General features: G+C 45.6%; 1 protein-coding gene across 1 annotated transcript in view; it reads right to left on the bottom strand.

The window, feature by feature from the left end:
- Nucleotides 1-434: 434 nt before the first annotated feature.
- LOC115475152 (adenylate cyclase type 10-like) overlaps nt 435-13,145 on the bottom strand; it is a 155,007-nt gene continuing 142,296 nt past the window's right edge. The window contains exons 19-20 of the mRNA XM_030210893.1: nt 2,576-2,713; nt 435-775 (exon numbers count right to left, since the gene is read on the bottom strand). Of these exons, the coding sequence (XP_030066753.1) occupies nt 435-775; nt 2,576-2,713 (479 nt within the window). The remainder of the gene's footprint in view (nt 776-2,575; nt 2,714-13,145) is intronic.

The following is a 13,145-nucleotide window of genomic DNA, read 5'->3' on the forward strand; positions in this document are numbered from 1 at the left end:
TCTCCCTCACCCGACTCATTCTACCTAACCCAGCTCTCCTCCAGTCCCTCCTCTGTGAGCCTCCTGTTCCTTGATTTCAATCCCTCTGCCCCTCTCCCCCCTCATTTGACTCATCCTATCTAACCCAGCTCTCCTCCAGTCCCTCCTCTGTGAGCCTCCTCTTCCTCTATTTCAATCCCTCTGCCCCTCTCCCCTCTCATTTGACTCATCCTATCTAACCCAGCTGTCCTCCATTCTCTCCTCTCTAAGCCTCCTCTTCCTCTATTTCAATCCCTCTGCCCCTCTCCCCCCTCATTTGACTCATCCTATCTAACCCAGCTCTCCTCCAGTCCCTCCTCTGTGAGCCTCCTCTTCCTCTATTTCAATCCCTCTGCCCCTCTCCCCTCTCATTTGACTCATTCTACCTAACCCAGCTCTCCTCCATTCTCTCCTTTCTAAGCCTCCTCTTCCTCCATTTCAATTCCTTTGCCCTTCTCCTCTCCTCTCTCACCTGACTCTGGAGTCTCATCTGGAGAAACGTCGCAGAAGCAGAACTTTGTGTTTTTTGTATCCGTCTCATAAAGGGTTGGTGACCTGACCACCTTCTTGCGTGCGGCACATTCAATTATCCGTGACTTGACCAGGGACATAAGCGTTGGTGCGAGCTTCTTTTCGCTGCCTTTGGGAATGATGAAATGTAGTAGCTTTGTGGTAAAGGTCTGGCCAATGACTGCAGCCGTCTTCACCACTATCTGCTCTGTGGGACTCATATAATCCAGCTGAGCAAGTGCAATCCCTGTGCAGAAGAACAAGACGGCAGCTGCTAGTATCAAATCCATCCCCAAAGAAGCAAGAGAGAAAGGGCATGTATGCAGCCCCTGTGTGAAAAAAGCTCAGTAGAAAGTACTATCAAGAGGCCACAGCTCCGAGAAGATGGTTCATTCTCCAGTGAGAGCTGCAGAGAACATCTCTACAGCTATAAGTGAGCATGAATAGTCTCTCATCTTCTGCTTAGTGTGAACAGCAGGAAATGTGTAACTCAGCGTTGCAGAATTGTCATGTGTGCTCTCATCCTTGGTGTGAGTGGAGGAAAGGTATTACGTAATATTAAGGGCAGTGTCTCTCAGCCTAGGTGTGAGCCAGGAAGCATATCACGCTGGACGTCAGACAATCTCAGCTGTGGAATCTGGGCTGGAGAAGACATCGCATGATATTAAGGTACAGTTCGCAAAGAAGGTATGCACTTGTTAACCATAGGCTTTGCATACACTTTTACTTTTAAAAAGGTCATGGGCACAAAGAAGATATCTCACTGCTGCATGTAAATTTTGCTGGATAAACATGCAAAACTTAAAAAACGTCACCTCTGCATCTGCTTTTCTTTCTTTGACCTAAACTCTCCTTTTAGTACAATGGACATTTAATCACCCTGAGAGAAAGTTATTTTAGACAATCTCTTAATGCAGGTAAAATTGAACTGTAAAGGACCACCTCTGGGTAAAAGTGGCAAGGAACATGTCGTATTAACAGACTGTTTCAGGATGACCGGTGCTATTTCACAACTGGTATAAGCACAAAAAAAAACACAAAGAAAAGAAAGAACACAAAGGTCCCACGAACTAGATAAAGTCAAGCAACAAGGAGTGGGAACTGGATCAGGCTCTTCGAAAACAGACTCAGGACTCCAAAGTGAAATTACAGGTGTTTATTTAAGCTGACTCAACATGGCACCATGTTTTGACACGTAAGTGCCTGCCTCAGGACAGTGGCGTTCCTAGGGGGGCTGACACCCGGGGCGGATCGCCGATGCACCCCATCCCCCGGGTGCAGCGACCCCCCCTGACAAAAGGACACCCCCCGGCGAAAGAACCCCCCGGGTGCACGCCGCTGGGGAGGGTACCGCGCGCCTGTCTGCTTCGTTCGTTTCCATGCTCCCTCTGCCCTGGAACAGGAAGTAACCTGTTCCGGGGCAGAGGGAGCACAGAACGAACGTAGCGGACAGGCACGCGGTCCCCCCCCCCCCAGCGGCGTGCACCTGGGGCGGACCGCACCCACCGCCCCCCCTTGGTACGCCACTGCCTCAGGAAAAGAAAGAACACAAAGGTCCCACGAAGTAGACAAAGTCAAGCAACAAGGAGTGGGAACTGGATCAGGCTCTTCGAAAACAGACTCAGGACTCCAAAGTGAAATTACAGGTGTTTATTTAAGCTGACTCGACATGGCACCATGTTTCGACACATACGTGCCTGCCTCAGGAGTCTTTGGTGAATGCGTCTGGTAAAACAAACATGAACTGCATTTAACAAGCTATTGAACTTTGTCCTTAACCAATAGTCAAGTAGTATACACATCAAGACTCCTGAGGCAGGCACTTATGTGTCGAAACATGGTGCCATGTCGAGTAAGATTAAATAAACACCTGTAATTTCACTTTGGAGTCCTGAGTCTGGTTTCGAAAAGCCTGATCCAGTTCCCACTCCTTGTTGCTTGACTTACCACTGGTATAAGCAGCAGGGAACATGTCACTTACAGTATTAAAGCACCTTTTCTTGATGTGCCCAGTATTCTCTTGTCCTGGCTTCAGACACTGTCTTACCTTTCAGAGTGAAGGGCAGAGGGATGTTCTGCAGATTCCCAGTATCAGTAATGTTGCAGGTGAACAGTATAGTCTCCTGGTCTCTGTCCTCCAGGGACATTACTTTCCGTGGATTCATTAGCTGCCATTGGCTCGCAGCTATATGAGGAAAAGAAGGTTAAACAGTGAAATGAGGAGGATGGAACGTGTCCTTGCTGAATACACTAACGAAGTCATTTTAAAAGCATATAAAGTGGTATGTATTTATTTACTTATATTATTTCTATCCCACCTTTACCCAAAGCAGGTAACAAAAATGTGTTTCTCAGTTGGTTTTACATATGTCCTTGTTACCATGACATCACCTTCAATAGATACAATCACATCCAGAAACCGAATCTCAGATGTTGAATGTTCCTCTATGAACTGGATATTTTCATCACAGGTATTCAACTACTTCATGAACTACCTCAACTCCTCTTCCATTTCCAATCAGAACATGAAGATATCATCCATGTACCTCCACCATTGATACATTTTCTCAGAAAATAGTGAATGGTATACCCATTCTTCTTCAAACTGTATCATATATAGATTAGTGATGTACGGTGCAGACATTACGCCTATGGCAATACCTCCCTTTTGCAAATAAAACTTGCCATCAAAAAGAAAAAAATTCTCCTGCATAGTTAGTCGTATTAACCGGAGCAAAAAATCCATAGGCACAACATGAGGTCTCTCCGTTCTCTTGAGCACCTCTTTGATCACCATTAAAGCTGTATCTTGTGGAATCAAAGTATATAAATGAAGCAATATTCAGAGTGACCAACAAGAAAAAGCCATCATTTAAATCAATGCAAGATAATAAATTTTAAAAATGGGCGGTATCACGATGAAATGATTTGCCTTTATTAACTTCAGGTTTCAAAAATAAGTCAGCATATGTTGATAAGGTTCTAACAAGGGATTGCCTGGAAGATAATATCGGTCTACCTGGAGGATGATCAAACCCCTTATGAACCTTGAGTAAAAAATAAAGTACTGGAACTACAGGATTTTCTTAAATACTTATGATCCCAATATGGTAAAATGGGGGAAGGGAAGAAGACATTTTTTAGATGTGTTAGTGATAGGAGGAATTGCAAAACTGGCATTGTGAGACTCAAAGGTAAAGGGGAGAAATATGTAGAAGCTGATAAAGATAAGGTGTAATTGCTTAACCAATGTTTCTGTCCTGTGTTCACAGCTGAAGGGCCAGAAGCAGAACCACAGAAGACAAAGACAAATAGGAATGGAAGGGTGGTAGTCCTTGACTGATTTTCAGAGGACTGTGTTTGTAAGGCACTGGCTAAACTAAAGGTTCAGAAAGCAATGGGGCCAGAAGGTATATGTCTGAGGATACTGAAGGAGAACTGAGTTCGATTCCCACTTCAGGCACAGGCAGCTCCTTGTGACTCTGGGCAAGTCACTTAACCCTCCATTGCCCCATGTAAGCCGCATTGAGCCTGCCATGAGTGGGAAAGCGCAGGGTACAAATGTAAGAAAAATAAAATAGATACTATTGGAGATTCTACATGGAATGTTGCTACTATTGGAGATTCTACATGGAATGTTGCTATTCCACTAGCAACATTCCATTTAGAAGGCTGCGCAGGCTTCTGTTTCTGTGAGTCTGACGTCCTGCACGTACGTCAGACTCACAGAAGCAGAAGCCTGCGCGGCCACATTGGTGATCTGCAAGGGCCGACTTCGCTAGTGGAATAGCAACATTCCATGTAGAATCTCAAATAGTAGCAACAGTGGAGGAGTGGCCTAGTGGTTAGGGTGGTGGACTTTGGTCCTGAGGAACTGAGTTCCATTCCCACTTCAGGCACAGGCAGCTCCTTGTGACTCTGGGCAAGTCACTTAACCCTCCATTGCCCCATGTAAGCCGCATTGAGCCTGCCATGAGTGGGAAAGCCCGGGGTACAAATGTAACAAAAGAAAACTTAGGGAAGTTCTAGCGGCTCCGCTGGCTGACCTTTTCAGTCCTTCTCTAGAGTCAGGAGTAGTCCTTGAGGACTGGAGAAGAGCAGTTGTGGTCCCTCGCCACAAAATAGTTACATCTCTGTCTAACCATTACCTACTATATTGGTTCAATTCAAGCTGTTTATATTTGCATAATATTATATTGTAAAATCTGTTTAACGTACATATTATGTACCATTCTATAATCTTTCGTTCTGTAAGCCACATTGAACATGAGCTTCTCTCGGGATAATATGGGATGGAAATGTCAAAAATAAATAAATGAAAAGTGGAAGTAAAGAGGTTGGGAACTATAGGCCAGCAAGTCTGACTTCTGTGATAAGTAAATTAATGGAAACGCAATTAAAACAGAGAATAGTAAAGCTTTTGGAATCCAATGGATTACAGGACCCGAGGCAAGATGGTTTCACTAGATGGTTAAATTGTACCTGATGTACACCACCTTGGGTGACTCTCTTCATAAAGACAGTTAATAAATCCCAATAACTAAATAAATAAAATAAATGTACATTTTATCAAAACCTGTGTCACAGTTCGGCATAGATGACCAATAAACTGAATGCCTTCAATATGGGCACTAAAGTGACTGACTGGGTTGAGAGCTGGTTAAGTGAAAGGTGACAGAGGGTAGTGATAAATGGAGCTCATTCCAAGGAAAAGGATGTTACCAGTTTTGATTTGGTTTGGTTTGGTTCTTGGGCCGGTTCTTTTTAACATTTTTGTAAGCAATATTGCTGCAGGGCTGTCTGGTTTTCGCCCTCTCCACTCAACCAAAACTGCGCTTACTAAAGTCTCCAATGACCTATTACTGGCTAAATCCAGAGGTCAATATTCCATCCTCATTCTTCTTGATCTTTCCGCTGCTTTTGGCACTGTCGATCACAGCATACTTCTCGATACCCTGTCCTCACTTGGATTCCAGGGCTCTGTCCTTTCCTGGTTCTCTTCCTACCTCTTCCTCCACACCTTTACTGTTCACTCTGGTGGATCCTCTTCTACTTCTATCCCTCTGCCTGTCAGCATACCTCAGGGTTCTGTTCTTGGTCCCCTCCTCTTTTCTATCTACACTTCTTCCCTTGGTTCATTAATCTCATTCCATGGCTTTTCCTACTATCTCTATGCTGATGACTCCCAAATCTACCTTTCTACCCCTGATATCTCACCTTGCATCCAAACCAAAGTTTCAGCGTGCTTGTCTGACATTGCTGTCTGGATGTCTCAACGCCACCTGAAATTAAATATGACCAAAACCGAACTTCTCATTTCCCCCCCAAACCCACCTCCCCGCTCCCCCCGTTTTCTATTTCTGTTGATGGCTCTCTCATTCTCCCTGTCTCCTCAGCTCAAAACCTTGGGGTCATCTTTGACTCTTCTCTCTCCTTCTCTACTCATATCCAGCAGACTGCCAAGACCTGTCGTTTCTTTCTTTACAACATCCGTAAAATCCGCCCCTTTCTTTCCGAGCACTCTACCCAAACCCTCATCCACACCCTTGTCACCTCTCGTTTAGACTACTGCAATCTGCTTCTTGCTGGCCTCCCACTTAGTCACCTCTCCCCTCTCCAGTCGGTTCAAAACTCTGCTGCCCGTCTCGTCTTCCGCCAGGGTCGCTTTACTCATACTACCCCTCTCCTCAAGACCCTTCACTGGCTCCCTATCCGTTTTTGCATCCTGTTCAAACTTCTTCTACTAACCTATAAATGTACTCACTCTGCTGCTCCCCAGTATCTCTCCACACTCGTCCTTCCCTACACCCCTTCCCGTGCATTCCGCTCCATGGATAAATCCTTCTTATCTTTTCCCTTCTCCACTACTGCCAACTCCAGACTTCGCGCCTTCTGTCTCGCTGCACCCTACGCCTGGAATAAACTTCCTGAGCCCCTACGTCTTGCCCCATCCTTGGCCACCTTTAAATCTAGACTGAAAGCCCACCTCTTTAACATTGCTTTTGACTCGTAACCACTCGCCTTCACCTACCCTCCTCTCTTCCTTCCCGTTCACATTAATTGATTTGATTTGCTTACTTTATTTACTTTTTTGTTTATTAGATTGTAAGCTCTTTGAGCAGGGACTGTCTTTCTTCTATGTTTGTGCAGCGCTGCGTACGCCTTGTAGCGCTATAGAAATGCTAAATAGTAGTAGTAGTAGTAGTAGTAGTTTGCCTCTTTGCAGATGATACCAAAATCCGCAATAGGGTAGACACCCTTGATGGTATGGCTAACTTGAGGGAGAACTTAGAGGAATGGTCTGGAATTTGGCAGCTAAAATTGAATGCTAAAAGAATGCACAGTCATGCATTTGGGCTGCAAAAACCTGAGGGAACAGTACAGTAAAGGGGGTGAAGAACGTTTGTGCGTGAAAGAGGAGAGGGACTTGAATGTGATCGTATGTGGTGATCTTAAGGTGGCCAAGCAGGTAGAAAAGGCAACAATGAAAGCTAGAAGGATGCTTGGGTGCATAGGGAGAGGAATGGCCAGTAGGAAAAAAGAAATGATGGTGCCCCTGTATAAAACTGTGGTGAGACCTCATTTAGAATATTGCATACAATTATGGAGACCCCCACCTTCAAAAAGATATAACAGGATGAAGTCAGTCCAGAGGGCGGCTGCTAAAATGGTCAGTGGGCTTCATTATAAATTGTATGGGGATAGACTTAAAGATCTCAATATGTATAGTTTGAAAGAAAGGCAGGAGAAAGAGACATTGAAATACTTATGCAGCATAAATGCACAGGGTGTGCTGGTAAATGTTTAACAACAGGCTCTCTCCCCGGTCCACCTCTGCGCCCCCTCTATCCACCTCTGTGCCCACCCGTCCACCTCTGCCCCCCCCCCCAAATTGCAGAGCTGGCTATAGCCGGGGAGAGAGCATGGGGGGGGGGGGCAGCAATGCATTACTGTCTCCAGGAAAAAAAATTAAATGCTCTCCTCGAAATGCACCACCTGTTCATCTGATCCCATCCCCACCAACTTACTTAACACCATCACTCCTACTGTCACCCCCCCATCTGTCATATCCTCAACCTCTCTCTCTCCACTGCAACTGTCCCTGACACCTTCAAGCATGCTGTAGTCACACCACTCCTCAAAAAACCATCACTTGACCCTACCTGTCCCTCCAACTACCGCCCCATTTCCCTCCTGCCCTTCCTCTCCAAGATACTTGAACGCGCCGTTCACAGCCGCTGCCTCGATTTTCTCTCCTCTCATGCCATCCTTGATCCGCTTCAATCCGGCTTTCGCCCTCTACACTCGACAGAAACAGCACTATCTAAAGTCTGTAATGACCTGTTCCTTGCCAGATCCAAAGGTCATTACTCCATCCTCATCCTCCTTGACCTATCCGCCGCTTTTGACACTGTCAATCACAACTTACTTCTTGCCACACTGTCTTCATTTGGATTTCAGGGCTCTGTCCTCTCCTGGTTCTCCTCTTATCTCTCCCACCGTACCTTCAGAGTACATTCTCATGGATCTTCCTCCACCCCCATCTCGCTCTCTGTTGGAGTTCCTCAGGGATCTGTCCTTGGACCCCTTCTTTTTTCAATCTACACCTCTTCCCTGGGCTCGCTGATCTCATCTCATGGTTTCCAATATCATCTTTATGTTGATGACACCCAGCTTTATCTCTCCACACCAGACATCACTGCGGAAACCCAGGCCAAAGTATCGGCCTGCTTATCTGACATTGCTGCCTGGATGTCCAACTTCCACCTGAAACTGAACATGGCCAAGACCGAGCTTATTGTCTTTCCACCCAAACCCACTTCTCCTCTCCCTCCACTCTCTATCTCAGTTGATAACATAGTAACATAGAGGGGCATAATCGAACGTCACCGGCTAAATAGATCGCCGGCGATCTATGTTGGCAGCGGCGCTACAGCTGGCCGGAACCGTATTATTAAAAAAGATGGCCGGCCATCTTTTTTTTGATTTAGCCCGGCCAAATGCCTTGGAGTTCGCCGGGTTTGAGATGGCTGGGTTTGTTTTTCAGCGATAATGGAAACAAATGCCAGCCATCTCCAACCCGGCGAAATCCATGGCATTTGGTCGTGGGAGGAGCCAGCATTTGTAGCGCACTGGTCCCCCTCACATGCCAGGACACCAGCTGGGTACCCTAGGGGTCAGTGCGGTGAACTTCAGAAAAACCTCCCACATGCATAGCTCCCTTACTTCGAGTGCTGAGCCCCCCCAACCCTCCCCCCAAAACCCACTATCCACAAATGTACAACACTACCAAAGCTCCTAGGGGTGAAGGGGGCAACTACATGTGGGTACAGTGGGTATTGGAGGGCTTCCATTACCAGCACAAGTGTTACAGGTAGGGGGAGATGGGCCTGGGTCCGCCTGCCTTAAGTGCACTGCGGTACCCACTAAAAGTGCTCTAGGGACCTGCATACATGCAGGCCTCTAGGATTTGTTGCTGCTGTATAACCTTGGCACACCAATTGACACCTGAAGACTAATCTCTTTGAAAAAGTCCTTTAATTGAATAAGCATATTTACTCAAAGTTAACTGCAGATCAGAGGTTGTGCCCCACTGGCAAAGAGTCTCCCTGGTACTAAGATGAGCAGTAGGTCAGAGCTGGCAGAATGGTGTACAATGTGGGTGACACATGAAAGGGATCTACAAGTGGCTTACAAAAATGGCCACTACCTCATGGACTACCGGAAACAAAACATGGCACACTCTGACCCAGTTAGCAGGGGGGAAAAGCACCATGGGAGTAGAGCCCAGTACCCTACACCCACCACAATGCATTGCTGATGTGACTCTGCAGGGCACCTAACAGAAAAGGTGTCACACTCACCCGGGAGCCACATCGCAACCAGGGAAAGGCTGTCGGAGGATACAACACATTCTGCTGTCATGGAGGTGGGTACGGCATTTGAGGCTGGCATATAGGCTGGCAAAAAAGGTTTTTAGTTTTATTTTTTTAGTTTGGAAGGGGGTTGGTGACAACTGGGGGACTACGGGGAGGTCATTCCCCATTCCCTCCGGTGGTCATCTGGTCAGTTGGGGCACCTTTTTGAGGCTTGGTCGTGAAAATAAAAGGACCAAGTAAAGCCGGCGATATACTGCTTATCGCCGTTTTTTTTTTCATTATTGCCAAAAGACGGCCATCTGGTAGCCATGTCCATGCCCACCCATGTCCCGCTTTCGCTTCACCGTTGACACGCCCCTTTGCACTTTGGCCAGCGATGCGACGGGAAAGCGGCGATGTTGCCAAAAAAGCGGCTTTCAATTATACCGATTTGGCCACTTTTGTGAGATCGCCGGCCATCTCCCGATTTATGTCGGAAAATGGCCAGCGATCACTTTCGAAAATAAGCTGGATAGTAACATAGTAGATGACGGCAGAAAAAGACCTGCATGGTCCATCCAGTCTGCCCAACAAGATAAATTCATATGTGCTACTTTTTATTTGTACCTGTCCTCTTCAGGGCACAGACCGTATAAGTCTGGCCAGCCCTATCCCCACCTCCCAACCACCAACCTCGCCTCCCACCACCAGCTCTGGATAACACCCTCATCCTCCCTGTCTCATCTGCCCGTAACCTCGGAGTCATCTTCGACTCCTCCCTCTCCTTCTCTGCGCATATGCAGCAGATAGCCAAGACCTGTCGCTTCTTTCTCTATAACATCAGCAAAATTCGCCCTTTCCTCTATGAGCACACCACCTGAACACTCGTCCACTCTCTCATTACCTCTCGCCTTGACTACTGCAAACTACTCCTCACTGGCCTCCCACTTAGCCATCTATCCCCCCTACAATCCGTTCAGAACTCTGCTGCACGTCTTATCTTCCGCCAGGACCGATATGCCCATATCACCGCTCTCCTCAAGTCACTTCACTGGCTTCCGATCAGGTACCACATACAGTATTTCAAAACATTTCCTACTCTTCTCATCATAATGTTTCTCCTGATCAAATGAGCTCTTTTGTACAGTCTTTGCAAGGCCCAAACATAGATGCACAATCTCTCTCACATTTGGATGCTGATATTTCCATACAGGAGATCAAAACAGCAATTTCTTCATTGAAACCCCGAGAAACTCCTGGTAGTGATGGATTTACTATAGAATATTATCAAAATTTTGCTTCTATATTAATGCTTAGACTATTACATTTGTATAATCACTGAATCAATAACAAAGAATGTTCTCCCTCCATGTCAGAAGCCATAATTATTCTTTTAGAAAAACCAGGAAGAGATCCTCTCTTGGCTGGCGATTACCGCCCTATATCTCTGTTAAATTATGACTGTAAAATTTTTGCAAACGTATTGGCAGATTGATTAGCATCAGTAATTGGTCATTTAATTGCTCCTGAACAAAATGTTTGTGTACCTAATAGATATGGGTCAGATAATTCTAGATTATTCAGCCATGTATTACATCTTTCTAAACAACTTGATATTCCAACCTGTGTACTTTCTTTAGACGCTGAAAAGGCATTTGACTATGTTGAATGGCCCTTTTCATTCTAAGTTAAAATGGTTTAATGTTGGTACTCACTTTATTGATATGGTCTCTGTTTAATACTCATCACCAACTGCTAAACGTTTGATCAATTCTTCACTTACAGACTCGTTTCCATTACACAGAGGCACTAGACAAGGTTGCCCTTTATCACCTTTACTTTTTCTTCTGGTATTAGAACCTCTTCTTATAGCTATTAAAAATCATCCAGAAATCCAAGGAGTTCCTATTGGAAATTCTTCAGTTAAACACTCTGTGTATGTAGATGATATTCTGTTGTAAATCACCTATCCAGAGGTATCTCTTCCCTTTCTATCCAATCTATTAGATCACTATCAGGCTTATTTTCGAAAGAGAAGGACACCCATCTTTCAACACAAATCGGAAGATGGGCGTCCTTCTCACAGGGTCGCCCACATCGGCATAATCAAGCTGATTTGGGGCGTCCCCAACTGTTTTCCGTCGCGGGGACGACCAAAGTTCCCAGGGGCATGTCAGAGGCGTAGCGAAGGCGGGGCTTGGGCATACCTAACACATGGGCATCCTCGACCCATAATCGAGAAACAAGGGCATCCCTGACAAGTACTTGGACGACTTTACTTGGTCCTTTTTTTGTTACGACCAAGCCACAAAAAGGTGCCCAAACTGACCAGATGACCACTGGAGCAAATCAGGGATGGCCTCCCCTTACTCCCCCAGTGGTCACTAACCCCCTCCCACCCTCAAAAATATAGTGTAAAAATATTTTGTGCCAGCCTCAAATGTCATACTGAGCTCCATCGCAGCAGTATGCAGGTCCCTGGAGCAGTTTTAGTTGGTGCAGTGCACTTTAGGCAGGCGGTCCCAGACCCATCCCCCCCCTACCTGTTACAATTGTGGTGGTAAATGTGAGCCCTCCAAAACTCACCAGAAACCCACTGTACCCACATGTAGGTGCCCCCCTTCACCCCTAAGAGCTATGGTAGTGGTTAGTTGTGGGGAGTGGGTTTTGGGGGGGGGTTGGGGGGCTCAGCACACAAGGTAAGGGAGCTATGTACCTGGGAGCAATTTAGGAAGTCCACTGCAGTGCCCCCTAGGGTGCCCGGTTGGTGTCCTGGCATGTCAGGGGGACCAAGGCACTACAAATGCTGGTTCCTCCCACAACCAAAGGGCTTGCATTTGGTCGTTTCTGAGATGTGCGTCCTTCGTTTCCATTATCGCTGAAAATCAGAAACAACCAAGTCTAAGGATGACCATCTCTAGGGATGACCTAAATGTCAAGATTTGGGCATCCCCAACCATATTATCGAAATGAAAGATGGACGTCCATCTTGTTTTGATAATACGAGTTTCCTCGCCCCTTCGCCAGGACGTCCTGCGAGGATGTCTTCAGGAAAACTTGGGTGCCCCTTTCTATTATGCCCCTCCACGGCATTCTTTATGGATACAAAGTCAATTGGTCAAAAACCAAATTAATGCCATTGAATATACATTGTAATAAATCACAAATAACAGCATTTCCTATAAGATGGTGTTCAACTCAAATTAAATATCTTGGAGTCTATTTTGGGACCTCCTGGGAAGACACAATTAAAATCAATATGGAGTTACTTCTGAAAAATACTTGAGACACTTGTAATGTCTGGTCCCCGTTACATCTCAGTTGGTGGGGGAGAATTGAAACTATAAAAATGGTCATTGCTTCACGCATTATATATATAATGAGTACGTTACCTTTCCAATTCCCTAAATCATTTTTAAAGATTTAAATATAATTTCTTCTTTTCTATGGAAAAACAAACCTGCTAGAATCTCATTATCTAAATTACGAATGCCACGTCATTTAGGCGGCCTGAAACTGCCAGACTTCTTTCTTTACAAACAAGCGTTCTAACTAAAAGGAGTATTAACTTGGTTTAATTGTCATAATATGACTGTTCCTACATGGCTTATCGAAAAAAACAATGGTTCAAAAATACCGTTATTGGCATCACCAGCCATAGCTACTTCATGGCCCATTATTTATGACACTCTCAAGGCTCTTATTTCTCTAGACTCTATTTGTAAACTTTCCATGTCCTCTTCTCAGAAGGCGTCACTT

This window comes from Microcaecilia unicolor, chromosome 7 (assembly GCF_901765095.1).
Source record: "Microcaecilia unicolor chromosome 7, aMicUni1.1, whole genome shotgun sequence".
Classification (NCBI taxonomy): Eukaryota; Metazoa; Chordata; class Amphibia; order Gymnophiona; family Siphonopidae; genus Microcaecilia; species Microcaecilia unicolor.